General features: G+C 39.5%; 1 protein-coding gene across 1 annotated transcript in view; it reads right to left on the bottom strand.

Annotated features, from left to right (window-relative positions):
* Window positions 1–1338: 1338 nt before the first annotated feature.
* The window catches only part of LAMB4 (laminin subunit beta 4), a 107492-nt gene continuing 83692 nt past the window's right edge, over window positions 1339–25138 (bottom strand). Inside the window, 9 exon segments of the mRNA XM_064290398.1 lie at window positions 1339–1508; window positions 1511–1549; window positions 6982–7132; window positions 8464–8637; window positions 14902–15040; window positions 16571–16778; window positions 18155–18299; window positions 21015–21218; window positions 22859–23064. Coding sequence (XP_064146468.1) covers window positions 1339–1508; window positions 1511–1549; window positions 6982–7132; window positions 8464–8637; window positions 14902–15040; window positions 16571–16778; window positions 18155–18299; window positions 21015–21218; window positions 22859–23064 — 1436 coding nt within the window.

The raw sequence follows: 25138 nt of genomic DNA, 5'->3' as shown, positions 1-25138 counted from the left end.
TCCAGGGAAATAGATTCTGCAATTTTTCTCAATAACCTACATTTTAAGAAATTTCATATTTGTGTGTAATCCTAAAGTCCCTTTGTCGAACTTTTAAATCCATTTATTCTGAGTTCTTAGTAGAAATGGTCCCAGCTGCATTCCCCCTTTCATACATCAGCGTCAATGTATATTATTTCTTATTCAAATATGTAAGGCCAAACTCCCTTAAAATAATCCCTCTGAAGGACAGCTTTCACAAACAGAAGCAATATGCTCTATTCTGTAACATACATGCAAAATCAGTTAAAAGAAAGTCATAGATCCATTTGCAAGTGAGACAATCTGATCTTTTATACTGAAGAATAAAAATTGATTGCTAGTTTTTTTTTTTTAATAGGTATCAGATTTTACAGCAAAAAATGCCTGCAGTAGTTTAATATTTTCTTTTTTAATATTGATCCAATGCCATTTGGAGAAGACAGAATCCTCTGGTCGAAAAAAAGAAAAAAGTGGGTGTGAACATGTGTTACACTTTGAACTGTATGTATTTCATTCATAATAGAACAATAGCTTTACAAATAAAAGCAAACCCCAGTAAAAAAAAAAAAAAAAAAAAAAAAAGGACCATCTAGTACATGCCATCCATATTTATTCCATCCTAGTATTATTATTATTATTTTTTTTAGTATTATTAGAGATGAACCTTGGGTAGTGCAATAGTTAACGTACTTGGCTGCTAACCAAAGGTTGGAGGTTCGAGTCCACCCAGAGGTACCTTAGTAGAAAGGTCTGGTGATTTGCTTCTGAAAAATCAGCCATTGAAACCTTATGGAGCACAGTTCTATTCTGACACACATGGGGTCACCATAAGTTGGAATTAACTCAATGGCAACTGGTAGTATTAGAGATATTTATTTAAAAGTTTAGATTCATTTGACTGTATTGAGTATCAGCAAATAGTGGCATAGTGTTTAAGAGCTCCAGCTGCTAACCAAAAAGTCGGCAGTTCAAATCCACAAGCTGCTCCTTGGAAACCATATGGGACAATTCTACTCTGTTACATAGGGTCACTATGAGTCAGAATCGACTGCATGGCAGTTGGCTTGGGTTTTTTTTTTTTTGTTGTTTAAATTTATACTCATCGTATGTAGCCAGTTATTTTTAAATTACGAAAGGAAAAGGAAGGCAAGAGGAAGGCTTTCTGAAACCAGAGTCAATCTCTTTTTCTCGCCTTGCCATAACATATGAAGTGACATTTATTTGACCTCAGTTCTGCCTTCCAACCACCCTAAGCAGATCTGCAAGGAGAGCAGCTGGAAATGGAAGGCAAGGAGGCTGATGGTCTGCTTCACAAGTTCAGCACAGCTCTGCCTGTTTGCTTGTTGGAAGCCAGAAACCAGTGCACTGGCTTTTGTACTTGGACTCTGCCAAAGTATAGCAGGAAGCATGTTTATTTTTTTGCTCAACAATTTCATTTTTGATGGCAGTGACTTGATTTTCCAAACATCTCAGTTGATCAGCTTTTTCTTGCTTAGATTCAAATCTTCAATCTTCTTTTCTAAACCTGAAAGAAGAAAATGAAAGAAATGATATATTTCCTATTTCATAGGTTCCACATGGATTCCCATGTTATACCAACACAGGGATTTGTATGTCTTATAAAAATATGTTTATTTTTGTGGTTGGGGTCAATGGATAAAAGATTTATTTTCACTAGATTTTCTTAAGGGTTTCACAGAAATTAGAGCAGACAGATTGATGTTTTTGTCTAAAAATGTTTCTAAGGGCATTTATAAACATCTGTTGTTAGTTAGAACTGATTAGAAATGAAAAGACAGATGATGAGCCTTGATTGGTTTTGGTAAAGTGCTATATTTGCAAAGGTTCATTTTTGCTCTTTTAACTTCATTTTTTAACTTGTGTTCATCACTTTAAAGTTTCCTTATCTTTCTGTAAAAAGGATTGATATTTTCATTTCTTCAGTCTCCTTTGCTGATACCGAAGTCCCTGAACAGTAAAAGCAGAATGATTTCTTTCTTGGCTTCACTTTTACCTGATTGTCTGTCTGTCTGTCTGTCCGTACATCCATCTATCCATATCCATGCATGCATTCATTTATTCATTCTTTATTCCACAAACATCTGGGATTTTTAGCAAACCTTAGCAAGAGGCCATAGAGTAATGGATAGACGAGGTAAAGAGAGCTATAGGTAACAGAGTAAGGTGGCCTTCAGAAAAGAAACTCTGACCTTAGGCTGAAGTGAAACCTTTAGAAAAAGGAAGGGGAATGTCCTACTTTACTTGGTCAGATAACACCTGGATACTGAGTTTGGTTTAGAGTAATTGTCAAACTGGCATATGTTTAGAGGGAAGAACGAGATTAATGAAGAAATTTGAAGCTGTGAACAAATATTGAATTAACAGGTGATATTCCAAATGAAGAAAAGAAGATTCCAGGCATGCAGTGTAGCTATTTGAAGGGCCAGCTTAAGAAAGCAGAGTAGATGTGTCCTCTGTCATCCTGAGGAAATAGAATGAAAACTGGCAGGTGAAAGTTACATGAAAGAAGATTTTGTCTGAGTATAAAGAAGAACTTTCTAGTAGTTATGGCTCTTCAAAGACTAAATGGCTGCTGTAGAAGGTGGTGAGATTTCTGTCACGGAAAACTTTCACATATAGGCTATTTGGAATTGAAAAGGGAATTCAGCATTGGAAGCATATTGGAACTTAAAAAAAAAAAAAAGACTCTTATGTTTCTAGTAGAACCTCTTTGGTTCCCTTAACTCTACTGGTAGTTTAAAAGAGGTCATACCTTCATTCTAGTTCCTCCCATCAAGAAGTACAGTCTAAGTAAAAACTCATGAAAAGGTTTACACACAAAAAGAAACAATCTTTGATGGTTACGAGGGAGGAGTGGGGATGGAAAAATACTAGACAATAGGTAAGTGGTAATGCTAGCACAACTTATCCAAGGCAAGGTCATGGACTCTCCATAGACACATGCAAATTCCATGAGGGACTGAATTGCTGGGCTCAGGGCTGTGGGGACCATGGTCTCCGGGAACATCTAGCTCAATTGGCATAGTTTATAAAGAAAATGTTCAACATTCTACTTTAGTGAGTAGGGTCTGGGGTCCTAAAAGCCTGTGAATGGCCATCTAAGGTACTCCACTGGTATCACCCCTTCGGGAGCAAGGGAGAATGAAGGAAACTAAAGATACAAGAGAACGATTAGTCCAAAGGACTGATGGACAACATCTACCATGGCCTCCACCAGACTAAGTCCAGTACTACTAGACGGTGCCCCGCTACCACCACTGACCGCTCTGACAGGGATCACAATAGAGGGTCCCGGACAGAGCTGGAGAAAAATATAGAACAAAATTCTAACTCACAAGAAAAGACCAGCTTACTGGCCTGACAGAGACTGGAGAAACCCTGAGAGTATGGCCCCTGGATACCCTTTTAGCTCAGTAATGAAGTCGCTCCCGAGGTTCACCCTTCAGCCAAAGATTGGAGAAACCCATAAAACAAAATGAGACTAAAGGGGCACACCAGTCCAGGGGCAAGGGCTAGAAGGCAAGAGGGGACAGGAAAGCTGGTAATAGGGAACCCAAGGTCAAGAAGAGAGAGTGTCGACATATCGTGGGGTTCTTAACCAATGTCATAAAACAATATATGTACTGTTTAAGAAGAAACTCCTTTGCCCTGTAAAACTTCAGCTAAGGTACAATAAAGAGAAAAGAAAACAACAACAACAAAAACAGTGGAGTCTGTTTATCCTTTCCTCCCAAACCTGGGCTTCCTTTGAAACTTGCTTTGACCTATAGAAAGTGGCAGCAATGTTGTGGGACCTCAAAAGGACTTGCAGGTTCTGCTCCTCTAGTAGAACATAAGAATTTGCATTTCTGCCCTGGATATACTGAATCAGAATCTACGTTTTAACAAGATCCCCAGGTGATTCTTATATGTAATTTCCTGGGAACTTCTTAAAAATGTAAATTCTCAGCAGGGGTTTGAATCAGAATGAACCGGTTTGAAGCTCTGGTTTCTACCAGGTAAGATCAAATGACTATGCTGGTTACTTTTCATTTGCCCCACCAGGTCCAGATTTCATCCTGTATTATGTCCTGGAAAGCCAAGAATGGCATCAGCTGGGCCCCCTTGCACGCTGGCCTTCATTCACATCTGTTCAATGGATGGTACTGACAAGTGACCAGAGGGTGGGAAGAGTGAGCAGTCACCATGCCTGGTTTTGGCCGTTGTTACATCTCTCAACTCCAGCTCCTGCAGAGTGGCCTCCTTCCTAATGCTGGCGTTCTCACAGGGCTCTGGTAACACTCCTGCTTCCCCTTACTCCCTTACACCTTCGGTCCTAGGGATGCTAATGGTGGCTGCCTGCAGCTAGTCATCCAGTACCTTGCTACCCCTTGTTGGTTCCTTTAACTCTGCTGGGAAATTAAAAATCATCATATATTCATTCTAGTTCCTCCCATCAAGAAGTAGAGTCCATTTATCCTTTCCTCCCAAACCTCGGCTGTCTTTGAAACTTGCTTTGGTTAAAAGAAAGTGGTGGGAATGTTGTGGGACCTCAAGCGGACTTGCAGCTTCTGCTCTTCTTCTCATGGGTTCCTGAAAACAACCGGGCTATAAAGCAGCCTGGGATGAAGGACCATGTAGAGAGAGGCGCAGCAATCCAGCCCCTTCCTGCCCCGTGTTGGCCTGCCAGCATGTAGCCACTTGAGTAACCCAGGTGAGACCTGCAAAGAACCGCCCAGGCGACCCACGCAATCATGAAAAATGGCTGTTGTTTTAAGGCATTAAATTTTGGGGTAGGGGTTTGTTATGGAGTAAATAAATAATTGAGACAACCCTGTGTATAATTACCAAACCAAACCAAACCCGTTGCCATTGACTCGATTCCGACTCATAGCGACCCTATAGGACAGAGTAGAACTGCCCCATAGAGTTTCCAAGGAGCATCTGGCAGCTTATAAATACATTACATTTAAACACACTTGAGTATGCTTTCTATTTCTTGCAACCCTGACTGACACAGCAGAGCCCTGTCTGTAGGCTGGGGCCCATTCTCACTCTCTTAACTTTGGTGCTGCCCCACTTGGGATTTCATGGGCATCTCTTTCCAAGAGAAAAGAGTAAAGCACAGTGGCAGGAGAACAGAGAAGACAGCCAAATCAGTGTCTTATTTTTCTGTTTTGTTGAATTTTGAAAATACCCTTAATGTGAAAAAGAAGCAGCGGAACGCATTGTTTTCGACCTCTCTGACACGTCCCCTAACTTAAGCTTTTCTTCCAGCCTCACCTCAAGAGTTACAGGAGTTTTTACCAATGGGGATAAGTGGAAACAATTTGGACCCCGATATAAAACCTAAGGCAGAAATATTCTCCCCATATGTTTGCTCCTATAGTAAGGAGAATAATAGAAACTGATTTTCATGATATAGCCTATGGAGTAAAGTTAAAACATATTCTCTGATTGTCTTACTGAATCTTTTCAGGTATTTCCTTTTAAAAATTATTAGAAAGGTACTGAAAAAAGTACTAAAAAATAAAAAAAACTACCCACAAACCCACTACTTTAAAAACACTGATATAAAAATAAAAAGCGGCGGTTTTCCCCTCCCTGCTCTCCTCTGAGAGATCACTAGATAACATACCCTAGTTTGGTATATCTTTTTCCTGACATTGGCCAACACTTATGCTACATTTTCATTTTTTTCATGTTCTAGTGTTGATATAAGTGGTTGTAAGGCCTAAGACTCATTTTGTAACAAAGGAGTATTTATAAGTGAATAGTCTGGCTATTTTAATACTTTGAGAGTTACTTATATTCCAAATGAATGTAATTAATTTTCAAGTTTTGGGAGACAATAAATAAAACCGAAAGTAAAACTATGCCATTCATCATTTGATTATTTCTTGAGGATTTACAGGCAGTGAAGGCCATGATGACTGCCCAGAGAAATCACTGTGAATATCAACCATGGGGAACAAAAGGTCCTGATTAACTTTCTGATGCCATGTATCCTACGTTTACTATAAGTTGTGTACCCTAGATTTCCATTTTGATAAAAATCCTTGTCTAGAATATGGTCCTTTTTAGGGGGCATAGTGTTTAAGAGCTCAGCTGCTAAGAGAAAGGTCAGCAGTTCAAATCCACTAGCCTCTCCTTGGAAACCCTATGGGCAGTTCTTTTCTGTCCTGCAGGCTCACCATGAGTTGAAACTGACTCGAAACCACCTACAGATTTATGCTAGCTGACTCAGTGCCCTAGATACTAGATCATACTGACCACGAAAGAGTTATTTGCCTGAGAGGAAAAAAGTGCAGTGTAAGTTAGGACAGGGTTTCTCAACTTCGGTACTATTGACGCTTTGGGTTACATAATTGTTTCTTGTGCTGTCCTATGCATTGTAGGATGTTTACCTTAGCAGCATTGCTGGCCTGTACCCAATAGATGCCAGTAGCCCCCCCCCGGCCCAGTTGTGACAAGCAAAAATATCTCCAGACATTGCCAGGTATGCCCTGGGGTGGGGGGTGAGGGGGTAAAATCACTCCCGGTTGAGAGCCCCTGGGTTAGGATAAGGGCATTTCAAGGTGACTGAAGGCAATCTCAGTTTGTTATGGTTAATGTAGATTAACTCATTAACACTCTTCTAGGTAAAACCAGCAAGAAGCCAAAAAACAAAAGCCGAATTAATACGTCTTTATCATCAGTTGATTCATATATGGTTAAATTGGGTCAATGACAAATTGAAGTTGGTGTAAATTCCACCAGGAAGGTAGAATATGATGCTATTGTCAAGTTAGTGGGGTGGGTAAAAGGAATACTAAAACTCCATTGTTGTTGAGCCAATTCTGACTCATAGTGACCCTATAGGACAGAGTAGAACTGCCCCTGCACCACCAGGGCTCCGACCCTATAGGACAGAGTAGAACTGCCCCTGCACCACCAGGGCTCCAAAAGAATAGATTCCTTTTATTCGTCTCATCTTGTCCTCTGTATCTCCAGCTAATTTTTCTGCTGCATCTTTTATCTGTTTCAGTTTTCCTAATGTTTCCTTTGTCAGTCCAGTACTGCTTGTCTTACATTGAAGAACAGAAAATTGTTTTTTCAGCTCAACAAACCCCTGTAACAGATCAACACTCCCATCATCAGATAATATTTATAGAGCATGTACACATGTGTGATGATTCTCCTGCTACTATCATAAAAGGAATACAGAAGAAACCAAAATCCAGTCACTATGCTTGAATCATTCTTATATTTCCAGTGGGGCTTTAATTTGCATGTTTGTTTTGTCAGGTTAAAAAAATCTCAGCTTTAGTTAATTAAACAATGAGAAACATCTTTGTTGCAAAATATCAATCATTATTCCATGATAAGGCAACATGTTGTGGGGCACCAATTATTTGCCCTGCTATGTTGGGTTTTATGTTAAGGTGGGACAGAAATGACCCAGCCCCTACTCATGACAAATCTATGGTTCAGCTGCACATGCAAGATTAAGGAGGGAGTGGGTGGTGAAGAATTAGAGGCAGCCAGTATCCATTATTTGGTTGGTAAAAAGGTAAGGGAGAAATGATGTAGGAAGGGAATGGAAGTATGGGGTATGAGATCTTCCCTTGGAATTAGAATGGAAATCTTTGGGGTCACCCTGTCTGGTTGACAACCTAGAATATTAAGTAGATGAATAAAGGTCTGAGCCAGGAACAGGGGATGGAAGTGAAGAGGAGTGGGCAGGAAGTACCTTTCTCAACCTCTGTTCCAGAGAAAATGTTCTTAAGTCAGTGGAACGTTTACTCAGCACATCGGGAATCAAAAGCAACGGAACAGACAAATTGTAAAAACACTTGAGCATTTTTTTCCTTTCATTTAAGCTACTATATTATGGAATAAACCAATGATTTCCTGCTAAGAAAATGAGTTGATGGGTTCTTTCAGCAAACTAAATTAATGGGCCACTTTCCACAACTGTTTAATTAACTTACTCTGATTTTTGTAACTTGATCTCTGTTCTTTGGCATGTGGCTTTCATTTACTCTTTCTTTATACATTATGTGATTTAATTAGAGTACAGGGAAAATATATACAGTGTAGTCAAATGTCATAAATTTTGAAAATTTGGAAGGTCAGGAAAAAATTGATTTACTGATTTGTGGACTCTTAGACCAGGACACCACTAAGAATACTAGGATGGGTGGATGAGGAAGAAACACTCTAACACGATTTGGCCAGAGGACTTGTGCCTTCTACAGAGACCATCTTTCACTGCAGAAGTGCCTTCGTGCCCAACAGGTTCCCTATGAACATACATCATTTCGTCATGAATCAGTACTAAAGGAAAGGCTGATAAATAGCACAAAAATCTGGGATCCAGATGTTTGCCTAAACGTCAATGATTATCCTTCACAGAAGTACTGCTTGACTGCTCCTGGTGGCAGTGGTGGGACTAACGACCTTCGCCATGCGGCCAGCCTTGAGCAGGGCAGATTCAGCCTGAGCTTTTGCACTGGCAGCTCGGTCTCGATTCCTTTGTAACTTGGGCCGCAGCAGGGGAAGTCCATCCTTCAGCTTTGACTGCTGCTGTGCTGATCCCAGCTCATTCTTAGCCTTCGTGGCTTGATTTTCCGTCTATTATTGATTTAAAAACCAGAAAGGGAAAAGTCTCTCTATGTAACAAGAAACAAACAAGAAAATACACGATATACTAACCTCTCTGAAAATAAGGTGGGTATAAAGGAAAAGAACACAGTGCCTTCTCTTTTTCTGTTTCATTTATATTTTAAAAATGTTACAACGAGATACTTCAAACATGTTGTTGTATGCTATCGAGTTGATTCCGACTCATAGCGACCCTATGGGACAGAGTAGAACTGCCCTATAGGGTTTCCAAGGAGTGGCTGGTGGATTCCAACTGCCCACTTTTTGTTAGCAGCCTGAGCTCTTAATCACTTCACCATCAGGGTTCCAGGGCTTTCAAACATACAAGGGTCTAAAACATAATATGACATCTACCCTTATACCCACCAGCCAGTTAAAGAAGAAAACACTGACAGTGATCTAAGCCCTCAGTATACCATTTCTAATTGAATCTCCTCTCCCTCCCCCAATAGAAACCACTGTGTGGAATCTAATAATTGTCATTTTCATGTGCTTCTGTATTCTTTGTACTACATACTATGTGGTATTCCTAACAGTAGATAGTATTTTTTATTTTTAACATTATATAAATATAATGTATACTGTTACAACTTGATTTTTTTTTATTCAAAATTATGCATGTATCGGTCATCTAGGTTAATTTGCATAGCTCTAGTTCTTTCATTTTTACCAGTTTAAAACATTCCATTGTTAAGATATACAATTTATTTTTCTATTCTCCAGTTCATTCAGGTCCTAACAATAACAAGCATCTTATACTTGTTTCATATTTCAATGGTTATTTTGTCATATCTAGTCTTATTTGGGATTTTTAAAAATCTAACTGGCCATTTGTTATTATCTCTTGTCTCTTGTTCTCTGGTCAAATGTTGATAGCTTTTCTTACTTTCCTAACCTAACAAAGGTACTTGTTGCATATTGTGTATCCAATAATGCTAATATCCACAATCTCTGGTATACTGGCTCCATTGTTTATTGTCTCCGATGGCTCTTGTTTATGGCAATTCGTTTCTTTATGTGTTTTGGGGGAACGCTTTGAGGCTTGTCTTTAAAGTATACTCCTTCAGAGGGGTTTTGTGTTTGTCAGGCACCTGGTGTAGAACCAACCCAAGACAACTTTAAATGAAATTTTTAGCTTAGTTTTTTGGGCCGCAGAGTAGTGCGAGTCTGGCCCCAAACTCACGTGTGAGTCAGTTTGTGATTAGATATTCTTAGTGGAGACTTTTCCCTGTCTATCCAGAGACACATTTCATTACTGGCTCTATGTGTGTGTGTGTGTGTGTGTGTGTGTGCCTGTGCACGCTAAAGTTTACAGTCTCACTGAGAGCTTTGCCTTTTGGGGTCTTGTTTCATCCTTGCGTGATCTTTGTTTCCTGTCTCTCATGTCTGGTGCTCAGTAAAACCAAAAGCTCTCTTATACCAGGGATTGGCAGATGCCCTCGTCTGCTGTCTGCGTTGGTCCTTCATTACCTCTCTGGATTCAGGCTTTCCTGTTATTTTTGCCTCTGAGGATTTCCTCAGATTCTTACTAGATCACGTATGAATTTCAAGAAAATTTGAAAATATCCTATCCAAGGAAGACTTAACATAGTAAAAATGTCTATTCTACCAAAAGCCATCTATACATATAATGCACTTCCAATCCAAATTCCAATGTCATATTTTAAGGGGATAGAGAAACAAATCACCAATTTCATATGGAAGGGAAAGAAGCCCCGGATAAGCAAAGCATTACTGAAAAAGAAGAACAAAGTGGGAGGCCTCACTCTACCTGATTTCAGAACCTATTATACAGCTACAGTAGTCGAAACAGCCTGGTACTGGTACAACAACAGGCACATAGACCAATGGAACAGAATTGAGAACCCAGATATAAATCCATCCACGTATGAGCAGCTGATATTTGACAAAGGACCAGTGTCAGTCAATTGGGGAAATGATAGTCTTTTTAACAAATGGTGCTGGCATAACTGGATATCCATTTGCAAAAGAATGAAACAGGACCCATACCTCACACCATGCACAAAAACTAACTCCAAGTGGATCAAAGACCTAAACATAAAGACTAAAACGATAAAGATCATGGAAGAAAAAATAGGGACAACCCTAGGAGCCCTAATACAGGGCATAAACAGAATACAAAGCATTACCAAAAATGATGAAGAGAAACCAGATAACTGGGAGCTCCTAAAAATCAAACACCTATGCTCATCTAAAGACTTCTCCAAAAGAGTAAAAAGACCACCTACAGACTGGGAAAGAATATTCAGCTATGACATCTCAGACCAGCGCCTGATCTCTAAAATCTACATGATTCTGTCAAAACTCAACCACAAAAAGACAAACAACCCAATCAAGAAGTGGGCAAAGGATATGAACACACATTTCACTAAAGAAGATATTCAGGCAGCCAACAGATACATGAGAAAATGCTCCCGATTATTAGCCATTAGAGAAATGCAAATTAAAACTACGATGAGATTCCATCTCACACCAACTAGACTGGCATTAATCCAAAAAACACAAAATAATAAATGTTGGAGAGGCTGCAAAGAGATTGGAACCCTCATACACTGCTGGTGGGATTGTAAAATGGTACAACCACTTTGGAAATCCATCTGGCGTTATCTTAAACAGTTAGAAATAGAACTACCATACAACCCAGAAATCCCACTCCTCGGAATATACCCCAAAGATACAAGAGCCTTCACACAAACAGATATATGCACACCCATGTTTATTGCAGCTCTGTTTACAATAGCAAAAAGCTGGAAGCAACCAAGATGTCCGTCAACGGATGAATGGGTAAATAAATTGTGGTATATTCACACAATGGAATACTACGCATCGATAAAGAACAGTGACGAATCTCTGAAACATTTCATAACATGGAGGAATCTGGAAGGCATTATGCTGAGCGAAATGAGTCAGAGGCAAAAGGACAAATATTGTATAAGACCACTATTATAAGATCTTGAGAAATAGAAAAAACGGAGAAGAACACATACTTCTGTGGTTACAAAGGGGGGAGGGAGGGAGAGGGTTTTTTATTGATCAATCAGTACATAAGAACTGCTTTGGGTGAAGGGAAAGACAACACTCAATACAAGGAAGGTCAGCCTAATTGGACTGGACTAAAAGCAAAGAGGTTTCCGGGATAAAATGAATGCTTCAAAGGTCAGCGGAGCAGGGGCTGGGGTCTGGGGAACATGGTTTGAGGGGACTTCTAAGTCAACGGGCAAAATAATTCTATTATGAAAACATTCTGCATCCCGCTTTGAAATGTGGCGTCTGGGGTCCTAAATGCCAACAAGCGGCCATCTAAGATACATCAATTGATCTCAACCCACCTGGAGCAAAGGCAAAGGAAGAACACCAAGGTCACACGACAACTAAGAACCCAAGAGACAGAAAGGGCCACGTGAACCAGAGACCTACATTATCCTGAGACCGGAAGAACTAGTTGGTGCCTGGCCACAATCGATGTCTGCCCTGTCAGGGAGCACAACAGACAACTCCTGAGGGAGCAGGAGACCAATGCGATACAGACCCCAAATTCCCATAAAAAGACCATACTTAATGGTATGACTGCGACTAGAGGAATCCCGGAGGCAATGCTCCCCAGACCTTCTGATGGCACAGGACAGGAACCATCCCCGAAGACAACTCATCAGGCATGAAAGGGACTGGTCAGAGGGGGGGAGAGAGATGCTGATGAAGAGCGAGCTAATTAAATCAGGTGGACACTGGAGAGTGTGTTGGCAACTCTTGACTGGAGGGGGGATGGGAAGATAGAGAGAGAGGGAAGACGGCAAAATTGGCACGAAACGAGAGACTGAAAGGGCTGACTCAATAGGGGGAGAGCAAGTGGGAGAAGGGAGTAAGATGTATGTAAACTTACATGTGACAGACTGATTGGAATGGTAAATGTTCACTTGAAGCTTAATAAAAATTAGTTTAAAAAAAATATCCTATCCAACATTTTTATTTATTTACTACTAGGAGGGTTTCTCAGGGTTATTAGTCCACCATATTTTTAGAAATGAAAGTCCTTACCAGTGCCCTTGGGCATATATGGAAGAGTTTTTCTAGAGCAGGGGTCAGCAAACTTCTTCTGTAAAGGCCTAGATAAAAAATACTGTACCTTTTTTGGTCCATGTAGTCTCTGTTGCAACTACTCAACACTGTAGTGTTGTACTGCAAAGGCAGACATAGCTAACGTATAAGTGAATGAATATGGCTTTATTCCAATAAGACTTTATTACTGTGTTTACAAAAGCAGGTAGTGGGCGGATTTGACTCATGGCCTTTAGTTTGTTGAGCCTTGCTCTACAGCACATGCCTGGAAAGGGAAAATATGCCCCCGTCCTTTTTTTTTTTGCTCCTCTATATACTCAACCTCTTCATATCTAACTTTTGTTTGTTTATTGTACTTTAGATGAAGGTTTACAGAACAAACTAGTTTCTCATTAAACAGTTAGTACATATTTTGTTTTATGACATTGGTTAATAACCCCATGACTTGTCAACAGTCTCCCTTCTCAACCTTCGGTTCTCTATTACCAGCTTTCCTGTCCCCTCCTGCCTTCTAGACCTTGCCCCAGGGATGGTGTGCTCCTATAGTCTCATTTTGTTTTATGGGTCTGTCCAATCTTTGGCTGAAGGGTGAACCTAGGGAGTGACTTCATTACTGAGCTGAAAGGGTGTCCAGGAGCCATACTCTCAGGGTTTCTCCAGGCTCTGTCAGGCCAGTAAGTCTGGTCTTTCTTTCCGAGTTAGAATATTGTTCTACATTTTTCTCCAGCTCTGTCCAGGGCCCTCTATTGTGATCCCTGTCAGAGCAGTCAGTGGTGGTAGCCAGGCACTACCTAGTTGTACTGGACTCAGTCCGGTGGAGGCCATGGTAGATGTGGTCCATCAGTCCTTTGGACTAACCTTTCCCTTGTATCTTTAGTTTTCTTCATTCTTCCTTGCTCTTGAATGGGTGAGACTAGTGGAGTATCCTAGATGGCTGCTCATAGGCTTTTTTGTTTACTGGTACACTACTTCTTGTTCTGTTGCTTTCTGCTTTTCTTCTCAAGGTGCATGTAGTTGGATATATAAAACACAGATGAAGAATAGAGGCTGAGTAACTCCCAATGTGCTAGGAAGGGGATGTGCTAAAGGAAGGGACCTTGGAGGAAGAAGACTTCACACCAAGAGGCTTAACCATGGGACTGGATCCTGTCCTGTCCTCCATGTGCAAGGTTTCCTCTACCCTAGTCCACACTGTGGATTAAACAGTGGCTTTGCTCCCACAGAACTCTGGGTGCAACACTTCCTTTTGAGTAAGATATTCTTTGGGTTTTAGGATACTCTGATGACATTTCATGCAAATGTATTTACAAAAACTTTGCAACAATAAACTTTTAATTCTTTGGCTTGTGAGCTTTGAAAGGTCTATTCCTTTCCCTGGTGTCGTGTGTTGAGTTGTGTCCTCCAAGAAGATGTGTTTAAGTCCTAGCCCCTGGTACCTGTGAATGTGACTTTTTTTGTAAACAGGGTCTTTGCAGATATAATCAATTTAAGGTGAAGTCATACTAGATTAGGGTAGACCCTAACTCCAATGACTGGTGTCTTTAAAGAGAAAAGAGAAGGAGATTTAGACACAGAGATACAGAGGAGGAGGCCATGTGAAGATGGAGGCAGAGATTGGAGTTATGCTGTCACAAACCAAGGAACACCTACCTGGTGCCACGAAAACCTGGAAGAGGCAAGGCAGGATTCTTCTGTCCACCTTTTGGAGAGAACATGGCCCTGCCAACAGTTTGATTTCAGGCTTTAGCCTCTAAAATTGTGACAGAATAAGTTTCTGTTGTTTTAAGCCACAGCTTTTGTAATTTCTTATAGCAGACCTAGGAAATGAGGATGAACCCTGGCCTCAAATCTATCTTTCATTAGCTGTGTGACCTCAGGCAAGTCCCTCAACCTCCCTGAATCTTAGTTTCCTCATCTGAAAACTTGTGGTAGCACTTTCTTTGTCTCCCCGGCTGGTGGACAATTAAATGAAATGATGTTGTGAAAGCTCTGTAGAATATTAATTGAATGCATGATACCTCCATAATCTAATTATAGCCTCGTAACTCTCCCTTCAGACAGGTAGGGTGAGCATGACATTGGCACATATAAAAACTATTGTATTGCTTTCACACTCAAAATCTGACTCAGGATAGTTCAAAGAAGATAGAGAAATACCTGCAGTATATTCTTTTTCATTTGTGTTATCTCAGCAGTCAGCTGTGTGATGGTAGCATTTGCCTGTCCCTGAGTGATTTGAACTTGCCGCAACATGATCAACATTTTGTCAAGATTTAACAGAGCATTTGATGTGTTCCTAAAGTAAGACATTAACATATCAGATTAGATCAATATAAAATTATTCATTTATTTCACCTTGAGAGTTCATTCATCTCAAGAATGAACCAAAAGCTTGACTGAATTATTTATAAAGTGAAGTAAAATTACTCTTCCAAAAAAAACCCAAACCCAGTGCTGTCAAGTCAATTCCGACTCATAGCGACCCTATAGGACAGAGTGGAACTGCCCCATAGGGTTTCCAAGGAGCGCCTGGCGGATTCGAACTGCCAGCCCTTTGGTTAGCAGCCATAGCACTTAACCACTGCGCCACCAGGGTTAAGCGTGGCAAAGTGCTGAAGTGCTTGTTTTCAGAAACAGGTGTATTTAAATGCCAATAAAAACAGACATATATATCATACCTAATAAATACAGATTTGGCTGGCTATGGAAATTAAGGACACAGAAGTGTTGTTTCTTCTTAATTTGTCATAAGCAGAGAGGTTTGGGGTATATAACTGTCAATCTTTTAGCAGAAAAACTATTTTTGGCCCATCTCAGTTCCCTAAATTTCTCAAAATTGAAACAACACTCTCTGAATCCTTGTTAGAGAGTGGGTGGGAGAGTCAAGAGACTCCACAGGGAGCAAAGAGAGAGCTAAAGGCCTGTGCTTTCAGGCTGTGTTTATTCAGGTTTATTTAAGCTTCACTGACATTCCAGCCACTCAGGGGCCCAGTCAGAGGTTAAAATACACAAGCATTCCAAGTGATAGCGTCTATTTGACAGAAACAAGCTCACCTCAACATTCACCAGATACTTAGATCTATGGGGTTAAAACCACCTTTGGAAGAAATGTACCAAGAGAATGAAAATCAGACAGACCTCTGCAAAAGCATAATTTGAAATGCTTTTGCCCAGAACGAAATTAACTAAATTGCAAAACACCACTTCTCCAGCCAACCCATCCTCTATTCTCAGTGGTAATATCTTTTTCCCTTTCTAGCTTCTTCCACTACAGGTACAGTGATCGTCCATGAATTCTCCCTCTTCACAACACCTCTCCCCCCGTATCATTTTATGTCTGTGTCATTCCTGGAGCGTGTGTGTTCATTTTCTATTTTCCACCACCATATATCTTTTTTTTTTTTTTTTTACTGTATTCTTTTTCTTCTTTTGATTTTCAAAATACTGCTTATTATAGCAGATATCAAAAGTACCAAAGGAGGGGGGATATAGAGTAGAAGGGAAAAATTCATCAATATTCCCATCAAGTGTTAAACTATTGGCGTATAACTAGTATATGGCATATATACTTAGGATAAAGAGATAACAGACCACTGAAAAGGCATTTGAGTCTAAGCAAAACAGGAAACAAGCATCCCTGCACACAGCCTTCCAATTGACCAGCTTCTCCTGGCACCTCCAAAGGGAGCTTAGCCCTCAATATAGCACCAAACTCCTGGAGGGTAATTTCGTTTGAATGTTATAGCTCCCTAGGCAAATATTTTTCAGATGGCCTTATAGAAGATGATTTATTAGACAGGGATGAGAACTTTAGTGCTGTACTTACTCAGCTACTTTTGCCTTCACCGACAGCTTCTGGGTTCCATCCACTGTTTTTTGCAGTTTATTTTCATCTGTTCTGTAGTCTTCACAGAATTGTAGAAGTTCTCTTATTTTGTCAAGCTCGTGGGTTAGATTGTGTGATGTTATTAGTAGATGGATGTCAAGCACACAATTTGCAACCTCCTCTATGTCCTCTGGAGGCACGTTTTCCTCTTAAAGAAGAAAGTGGATTTTAGGTAATCATGTTATCGTGGATTGAATTATGTCCTCCAAAAATGTGTGTCAGCTTGATTAGGCCATGATTCCCAGTATCGTGTGGTTGCCCTCCATTTTGTGATTGTGATTTTATGTTAAAGAGGATTCGGTGAGATTGTAACACCCTTACCCAGGTCATATCCCTGACCCAATGTAAAGGGAGTTTCCCTGGGGTGTGGCCTGCACCACTTGTATCTTACAAGAGATAAAAGGAAGGGGAAGCAAGCAGAGAGTGGGGACCTCATACCACCAAGAAAGTAGTGCTGGGAGCAGAGCGCATCCTTTGGACCCAGGCTTCTTGTGTGGAGAAGCTCCTCGTCTGAGGGAAGATTGACGAGAAGGCTGACAGAGAGAGAAAGCCTTCCCCTGGAGCTGACACCCTGAATTTGGACTTTTACCCTACTTTACTGTGAGGAAATAAACTTCTCTTTGTTAAAGCCATTCACTTGTGGTATTTCTGTTATAGCAGCACTAAAACCAAAAACAAAAAAAAAAACAAAACCCAGTGCTGTCAAGTCAACTAGATAACTAAAACTCATGTCTATTTTATCAAACCCTGTATCTCGTGAATATAATCACAACAAACTCTAAGTCAGACAGATGAAGTGACTGCAGAGATTGTAATGGAAACCCCAGTTGTCAACTAATTCATGTGGAGAGTGTTAAATTATTGAATTTGGAAAAGGGCTATGGAAAAGCAAGCCTCTTCGAATTTACTTCCACGTGGTGTGGTAACCGAGCTGCATTATTTGCAGACAGTGCCTTTTCAGGTCAATTTCCAGTCACAGTATTTGATATTTATCTTTAATAATTATCCAAGTTTAAAACAAACCTCTCCCAAAATAAGGCACAATGAATAATGAATCAAATTATTCCTTTTGGTCAGGCACAGAAGGCTAACAAGAGGCTTGGAAAATAGCAAATAATGGCAATAGTTAATTATCAGTTTTTTAGATGCCACCTCACTACAGTACTTGATACACTAAAGTTTGGCAAATCTCGATCTCACAGCGTTCTCTGTCAGCAGAGAAAATGATGGAATCCTGACACTAGGGAAAATGATAGAGTCATCACATTGGACTTTTCTTTTTTAACAAATACAATAACTTTAAATGCCGAGTTTGTTTGTTTGGATTCTTACTAAATTCTAGGATTTATTAGTAAATTAATTGTATTCAGAGAGCCATACTTTTTTGGCACAGAGTTCTTATTTTCGGATTATTCTCATTAAGAAATTTTAAACCAAGGCATACATCATGTTTCTGACTTAGGCATGCCATTTTCAATTAATATAAATGAAACAAAAACCAGTCTTAATATTTAAAAAGATTACCTAATAAAAAGTTTTTCACTTTTTTGATTAAAAGATTCATTTTATCTTTTTCAGATTCACTTCGGTTTTTTATATTATGCAGTTTCTCACTTAACGGTAAAGCACTGGTCTTGGAGACTTCCGTCAGTTTACTTATATTTTTGATCTGGAATAAGAAAAAACAATGAGGAAAGTAGACACTAATTAGGCTCGTTTTGTGGTGTTTAATTATTTAGCTGAACCAAAAAAAATTGTCGTTAAAAACTAAATAGAGGTATAGATAATTAAACCATAGATTCATTTTAAAGTACTCTTTTACAAGGTGGTTATTACTTGTTTTCATTGTCATGATTTCTTAATAATGTGAATTTATCTTTAAGAACATTGTTTGTGATCGAAATTAATATTTGAAAACAATATTGACCTAGCATTCATGACTTTTCCTGATACAAACCTAAAACATGAATTCTGTTTTAATGAGACTTTAGCATTTTATAACACCAGCAATTTTCACAGAAATTATGTAGAACTTTACCTACAATGATCATCACGTTTAAGAGGTTGAGAGCATTTTCTTTTACATAAGTTAAAATAGCTATTCTCCTAAATATTCCTCGAATTCAAGTAATGTGCCTTCTTTGAACGCTAACAGGAAAGCATTCCACCTTTTAATAAATGAGTTTGAGCTGAGCTACAAAGATAAATTCCAAACACTTTATACACTTGGTGGAGGAACGATAGGACTAAAAGGCTTCCAACTTAGAAGTGCAAATCCTTGATTGTGTGATTTGAGAAAGGTCATGGGCTTTTCTTGGAACTCCAGCAAAGTAGAGAGAGGAGGGGGAAAAAAACAGAATAGGACAATATTGCCAACAAGCTGAGCTTAATTGAATAAATTAATTGTGACAGAAGTAGGGCTAATTAGGATCAAATATAATTAGAAAAAAAATTGCCCTATCTTTCCCTACAAAAGCAGGCTGGTTAATTTGAGCCATACGGGGATTTGTGAAAAAGGATTTAATTATAGCCATTGGCAAATGATAAAACTAAAAAGAAATATTTACATGATTAAAAATATGCACCTTAAATCTGGCTTTTTAAAAGATTTGTTCTTTACTTCTCTAGAGCTTTCTTTTATATATATATAATTTATTTTGTTTTTGTCATTGTTGAGAATATACACAGCAAACCTATACCAATTCAACAATTTCTACAAATACAATTCAGTGACATTGATTACATTCTTTAAGTTGTTCAACCATTCTCACCCTTCTTTTTTAGAACTTTCTTAACTTTAAAATGAATAGCATTCTAGGAATGGATAGCAGTAAAATGACTATTCCAGAAATAAATAGATGGGAAAGTACCAAGTGATACAGCTGAAATCTCAGTGTAGATTAGTCGATGCCATATTCAGAAAACCAGAGATTGCTAAATTACTTCACTCTTAAAGCATCTCTCTGTAATCCATCCTCTGTCACAGTCAACTACTGAGAATTCTCTCCCAATCTCTCTGGCACGCTTCCCCTTCTAATCAAAATGAAAATAGTGCACTATTTTATAAACATGACAACTTCCCCTCCATCATTTTCCAGTTCTCCATTTATGTGCCGATTAAGCTAGATTGTGCTAATATGTACTTCATGAATTATCTTTCTAAACTGATAGCTTAATACAGTGGCAATCAGGACTCATTTAAATAATGTGAGGACTCATATTTTTTTGAGACAGGGCAATAGAATAGTTTAAAATTTCATTTTAACCACTGGGATGTAAGATCAGGATTTGCATCTGCTATGTTCACTGTTCCCTGGTGATGTTACGGTTAACTGCTATGGCTGCATACCAAAAGGTCGGCAGTTCGAATCCACCAAGTGCTCCTTGGAGACTCTATGGGGAAGTTCTACTCTGTTCTGTAGGGTCGCTATGAGTCGAAATTGACTTGATGGCAACTTTTTTTTTTGGTATGTTCACTGCTAGGAGCCCTGGTGGCTCAATGGTTAAAGTGCTCAGCTGCTAATCTAAAGGTCTGCAGTTCAAACCCACCAGCTGCGCCAAGGGAGAAAGATGCAGCAGTCTGCTTTCGTAAAGATTACAGCCTTGGAAACCTTATGGGGCAGTTCTCCTCTGTCCTATAGGATCACTATGAGTCGTAATTGATTGGACAGCAGTGAGATCTTCACTGCTATATTCCCAACATCTAGGTCAATGTTTGGCACATAATAAGTACTCAACGAATATTGTTAAAGCAATGAAGGATCATATATAAATGAAAATTATGTAACAACACAGAACTGTGAGTATGTAAATACAAATTTTCAGCATTTAATATGTGTAGGCATGTTCCCCCCAGCTTGGTCAATCAACTGCTTGCTGTAGAACTTGGACTGTGGAACAAGAGAAGCAAGGACATAAGGCCAGCTGGGACCACATTTTTATAGGTACCACATTTTTATCCAAATAACGCAAGTCTTCTGTATTTGTTTGCCAACCAGGCTCTCCCCTCTCACCCCGCCATGAAGTGGCGTACTATGCTAAGTTTTTTTTTTTTTTTTTTTGCAGTATCATGGGGGAGGGAGCAAACAAATGTAGAAGGCACCTATTATTTGTGTAAAATCATGGTATATCTACAGATACATACATACATATTTTATATGTAATATATGTAAAAGAAAATATATAAATATTTACATCTATTCCTAAATCTACACTTATATTCATATCTACATTTTTATCCTATATTTTCAGGCATAAGTATACCTAATATCTGGGATCTATCCTATTTCACTTGGAAGGTAAAGGGCAGTCTTTAAAATTTCAAACAGGTGTGCTTCTTTATTCCTACAACTTTACAAATAAAGCAAGAAAAGACATTATTTACCTGATTCTTCAACCCTTGAATCTGGCTGTCCAAATTCTGAATCACAGTTTCTGTTTCCTGGGTTTTCTGGAGGGCGTTCCACGAGACGGCCAGGGCACCATGGCAGCCCAGGCCGCCGCAGTACCTGTGCCCCTCAGGGCCTTTGCAGGGAGCTCCACCACAGGGAGCCAGCACACAGGGCAGGTGCCCTGGTCCTCCACACACCTTCAGGGAGAATATATGTATATTAAAGAGCAACATGTTCCCAGAGTCCTATGTCACAATATGGCATGCCAACCATTACTTTAAATAATGAGTAAACATATTCGTCTCAAACATAGCCTTGCATATTCTCCATAAACTCTATGCTCTAACAATGGCATATACTATAATTTTAGACTAAATTCCAGTATCTATTATGTCTAGCATTTGAATGCCCCACAACAGCATGTATCTCTCTCTAAGAGGGCATTTATATACCAAGATGTTAGCTTCTACATGTGGGCTTTCCCATCCAGGCTCATTGAGGCAAGGCACTGTTTTATTCATATGTGTTTCTTCAATAATTGTTTATACTTGGCACATGGAGGTGACCAATGGAATGTTTCCCAGGTAACAGAATAAATATCTAAATAATCCCTGAGGGACCAAATTGCTGGGCTGAGGGCTGTGGGGACCATGGTCTCAGGGAATATCTAGCTTAATTGGCATAACAGTTTATAAAGAAACTGTTCTACATTCTACTTTGGTGAGTAGCATCTGGGGTCTTAAAAGCCTGTGAGCAGCCATCTAGGATACTCCACTAGTCTCATCCCTTCAGGAGCAAGGAAGAATGGAGAAAACTAAAGACACAAGAGAAAGATTAGTCCAAAGGACTAATGGACCAGATCTACCACAGCCTCCATCATACTGAGTCCAGTATAACTGGATGATGCCTGGCTACCACCACTGACTGCTCTGACAGGGATCACAACAGAGGGTCCTGGACAGAGCTAGAGAAAAATGTAGAAGAAAATTCTAACTCACAAAAAAAGACCAGACTTACTGACCTGCCAGAGGCTGGAGAAACCCTGAGAGTATGGCCCCCATACATCCTTTTAGCTCGGTAATGAAGTCACTCCTAAGGTTCACCCTTCAGCCAAAGATTAGACAGGCCCATAAAACAAAATGAGACTAAAGGGGCACACCAACCCAGGAGCAAGGGCTAGAAGGCCGGACAGGACAGCAAAGCTGGTAATGGGGAACCCAAGGTTGAGAAAGGAGAGTGTGGGGTTGTTAACCAATGTCATAGAACAATATGTGTACTAACTGCTTAATGAGAAACTAGTTTGTTCTGTAAACCTTCATCTAAAGTACACTAAAAAAAACTGAAAAAAAATCTAAATTATTGTATCAATTAATGTCATTTTTATACTTATAGTTTTGGGGGTTAATAGTCAAATTTTTAGGGTTCCCTGGTGGTGCAGTGGTTAAGAGCTTGGCTGCTAACCAAAAGGTCAGCAGTTTGAATCTACCAGCTGCTCCTTGGAAACCCTACGAGGCAGTTCTACTCTGTCCTATAGCATTGCTATGAGTCGGAATTGATTTGACAGCAGTTTGCTTTTTTTGTTTGTTAACTTTATTTTTTAAGATAGAAATGACCTTTTACCTATAATATACATGTCCATAATCTATACAACTTTGGAAATAGTAAATAATAAAATGAAGTAAAAATAAAATAATAAAATTAAGCCGCAATCTTTATTCTTGGATTTTGATCAAACCGTGACTCAAGAAAGCCTCTTAAAGTAAAAAATAAAATGAAGTCATGACTTACATTTTATTTTTTACATTTACACTTTTATTATATCATCACAGTTATTTACCTTTTCATTCAATATTTGGATATCTGGTATCTTAATCTGCTTTAATTTTTCCAAAGACAAGTTTCCTGTCGAGGTTATTGTGTCTAAGATGGTAGGTAAGTCATTCCTGGTGCTTTCAGTGTTGTTTATGACGGAAGTAGTTCCGTTAGTTTTCTTTTCAGCAGACGATGACATCTGATAATACTTCTTGATATTCTCTGAGGAATCTACATCAACATGAAGTAAGATAAATTTTGTGAAAACAAATGAAATTATAAGTTGGCAATTGAGAGAACCATTCCACAATTTGATTACTGTCTTGGTCTCAACTATCAGTACAAAGATTCAGCATCCTCCTCCTTGATTTTGCATTTCAGCAGAATGGATTAGACAGGGTGTAATAGATACAGATATAGTATACAAATAGCATTGAGATTTAAGTTCATAGACATGGGGTTGAGTCCTGGACGTACCCCTTACTAACTGGGTAGGTCCTTGAACAAATCAGTTCAAAGGCAACGGTTTTTGTCTCTAAATTGGCAATAATAATTTGTGAAGATTAGTGAGATAAGGCGTCTCTAGGTAATGCAAGCGGTTACCTCTCTAGGCTGATAACCAAAAGATTGAAGGTTTAAGTCCACCCAGAGGCTCCTTGGAAGAAAGGCCTAGTGATCTACTTCCAAAAAATCAGCTATTAAAAATCTTATGGAGCACAGTTCTACTCTGACACACAGAATCGACTCAATGACAACTGTTTTTTTTTATGTAAGATAATATGAAAATGCCTCTTAAAGTGTTTCACAAATGCAAGGTACTAATTATGAATACCTATATGAATGGTAAAGTGATAAACCAATTAAGTGTACTTAACTATATAGAGCAGGAGTTGACATACTTTTTCTGCAAAAGGCTAGATAATGTTTTAGGCTTTACCTGCCATAGTGTCTCTGTTGTAATTATTCAACTCTGCCACCGTAGCGTGAAAGCAGCCACAGAAAATCAATCAATAAGTAGCCGTGGTTGTGTTCTAATGCAGCTTTGTTTACGAAAACAGGGTGCGGGCAGATTTGGCCTTTGGTCTGTGATTTGCTGACCCAGATGTTGAGGCTGATGACCATGGCTAACATGTGTTGAGTGTTCTCTGTGTGCCTGAACTTCCCATCAATTTTCTTCCTTAATCTTTACAGAACATTGTGAGGTGTGCATGAGCATGACCATCCTCATTTTACAAATAAGGACACTGAGGCTCTGATGAGGTAAGTGATCTATCTGCCTGCGGTCTTGTGGATGATAAGAGATGGAGCCTGTGTTTGTACCCAGATGGTTTGACTCTAGAGCTGGTGTTCTTAAGCACTTCTCTGTACTTCCCATATTTTAATGAAAATAACTCATAAAAGTAATATGGCATGTTTTAACATAAATTATAGTATAGGAGGCCTTTAAACAATAACTCCGTATTTTAGGAACCACATTTTCACTCCCTACATAACCATAATCCAGGCAGGAGACAATCACACCTTTTCTTTAAACCTTCCTGGTTCCTCCACTAGATTATCTACCATACTTTGAATACATCATGTTTTTCGTATATCATGAAAAAAAGAGTTCCTGTTGCTTGAAATGATTTCCTGTCTTTATTTACCTGGCAAATTTATCTTCATCCTGTGAAGTCCAACTCAACTGTCACCTACTCCCTGAAGTTAAAGGAGCCCTGGTAGCACAGTGGCTAAGCACTCAGCTGCTAACTGAAAGGTCAGTGGTTCTAACGGGGCAGCCGCTCTGCAGGAGAAAGATGTGCCAGTCTGCTTCCGTAAAGGTTTACAGCCTTGGAAACCCTATGAGACACTTCTGCTCTGTCCTATAGGCTCACTATCAGTCAGAATCAACTCGATGGCAACAGACTTTTGATGGGTCCCTGAAGCCTTTCCTAATAAACCCAGGAAGAATTCAGTTCCTGTTATTCTGTCCCTGGAGCAGCTTGAAGATGTTCTAATACAGTATTTCTGTTGTTTGAGGTTCTCTATGCCTGTCTCCCCAGTAGGCTGGAATAACTCAAGGGCAGGAGCTGGCTGTGTTCATCTCCTTGTCTCTACTTCCCAGCACAGGGTCAGGCACTGAGAGAAGAGTCAGTAGCGGCTGTGAGACTGCCAGTGTGACGGGATGAACACGGAGGCAGTTTCACTTTATCCACCTGGCTTGGGGTATCTTCTGGTGGATTTGGGTTCCTTCGGGGGCACCTTCTTTCCAGATCATGAATGAAACTCCTTACTTTTTGTTGTTGTTGGTGTTTGCTGCCATTGA

Source organism: Loxodonta africana, chromosome 8 (genome assembly GCF_030014295.1).
Source record: "Loxodonta africana isolate mLoxAfr1 chromosome 8, mLoxAfr1.hap2, whole genome shotgun sequence".
Taxonomy (NCBI): Eukaryota; Metazoa; Chordata; class Mammalia; order Proboscidea; family Elephantidae; genus Loxodonta; species Loxodonta africana.
Note: the sequence above shows the minus strand (reverse complement) of the source record. Positions and strands in the feature narration are given on the sequence as shown.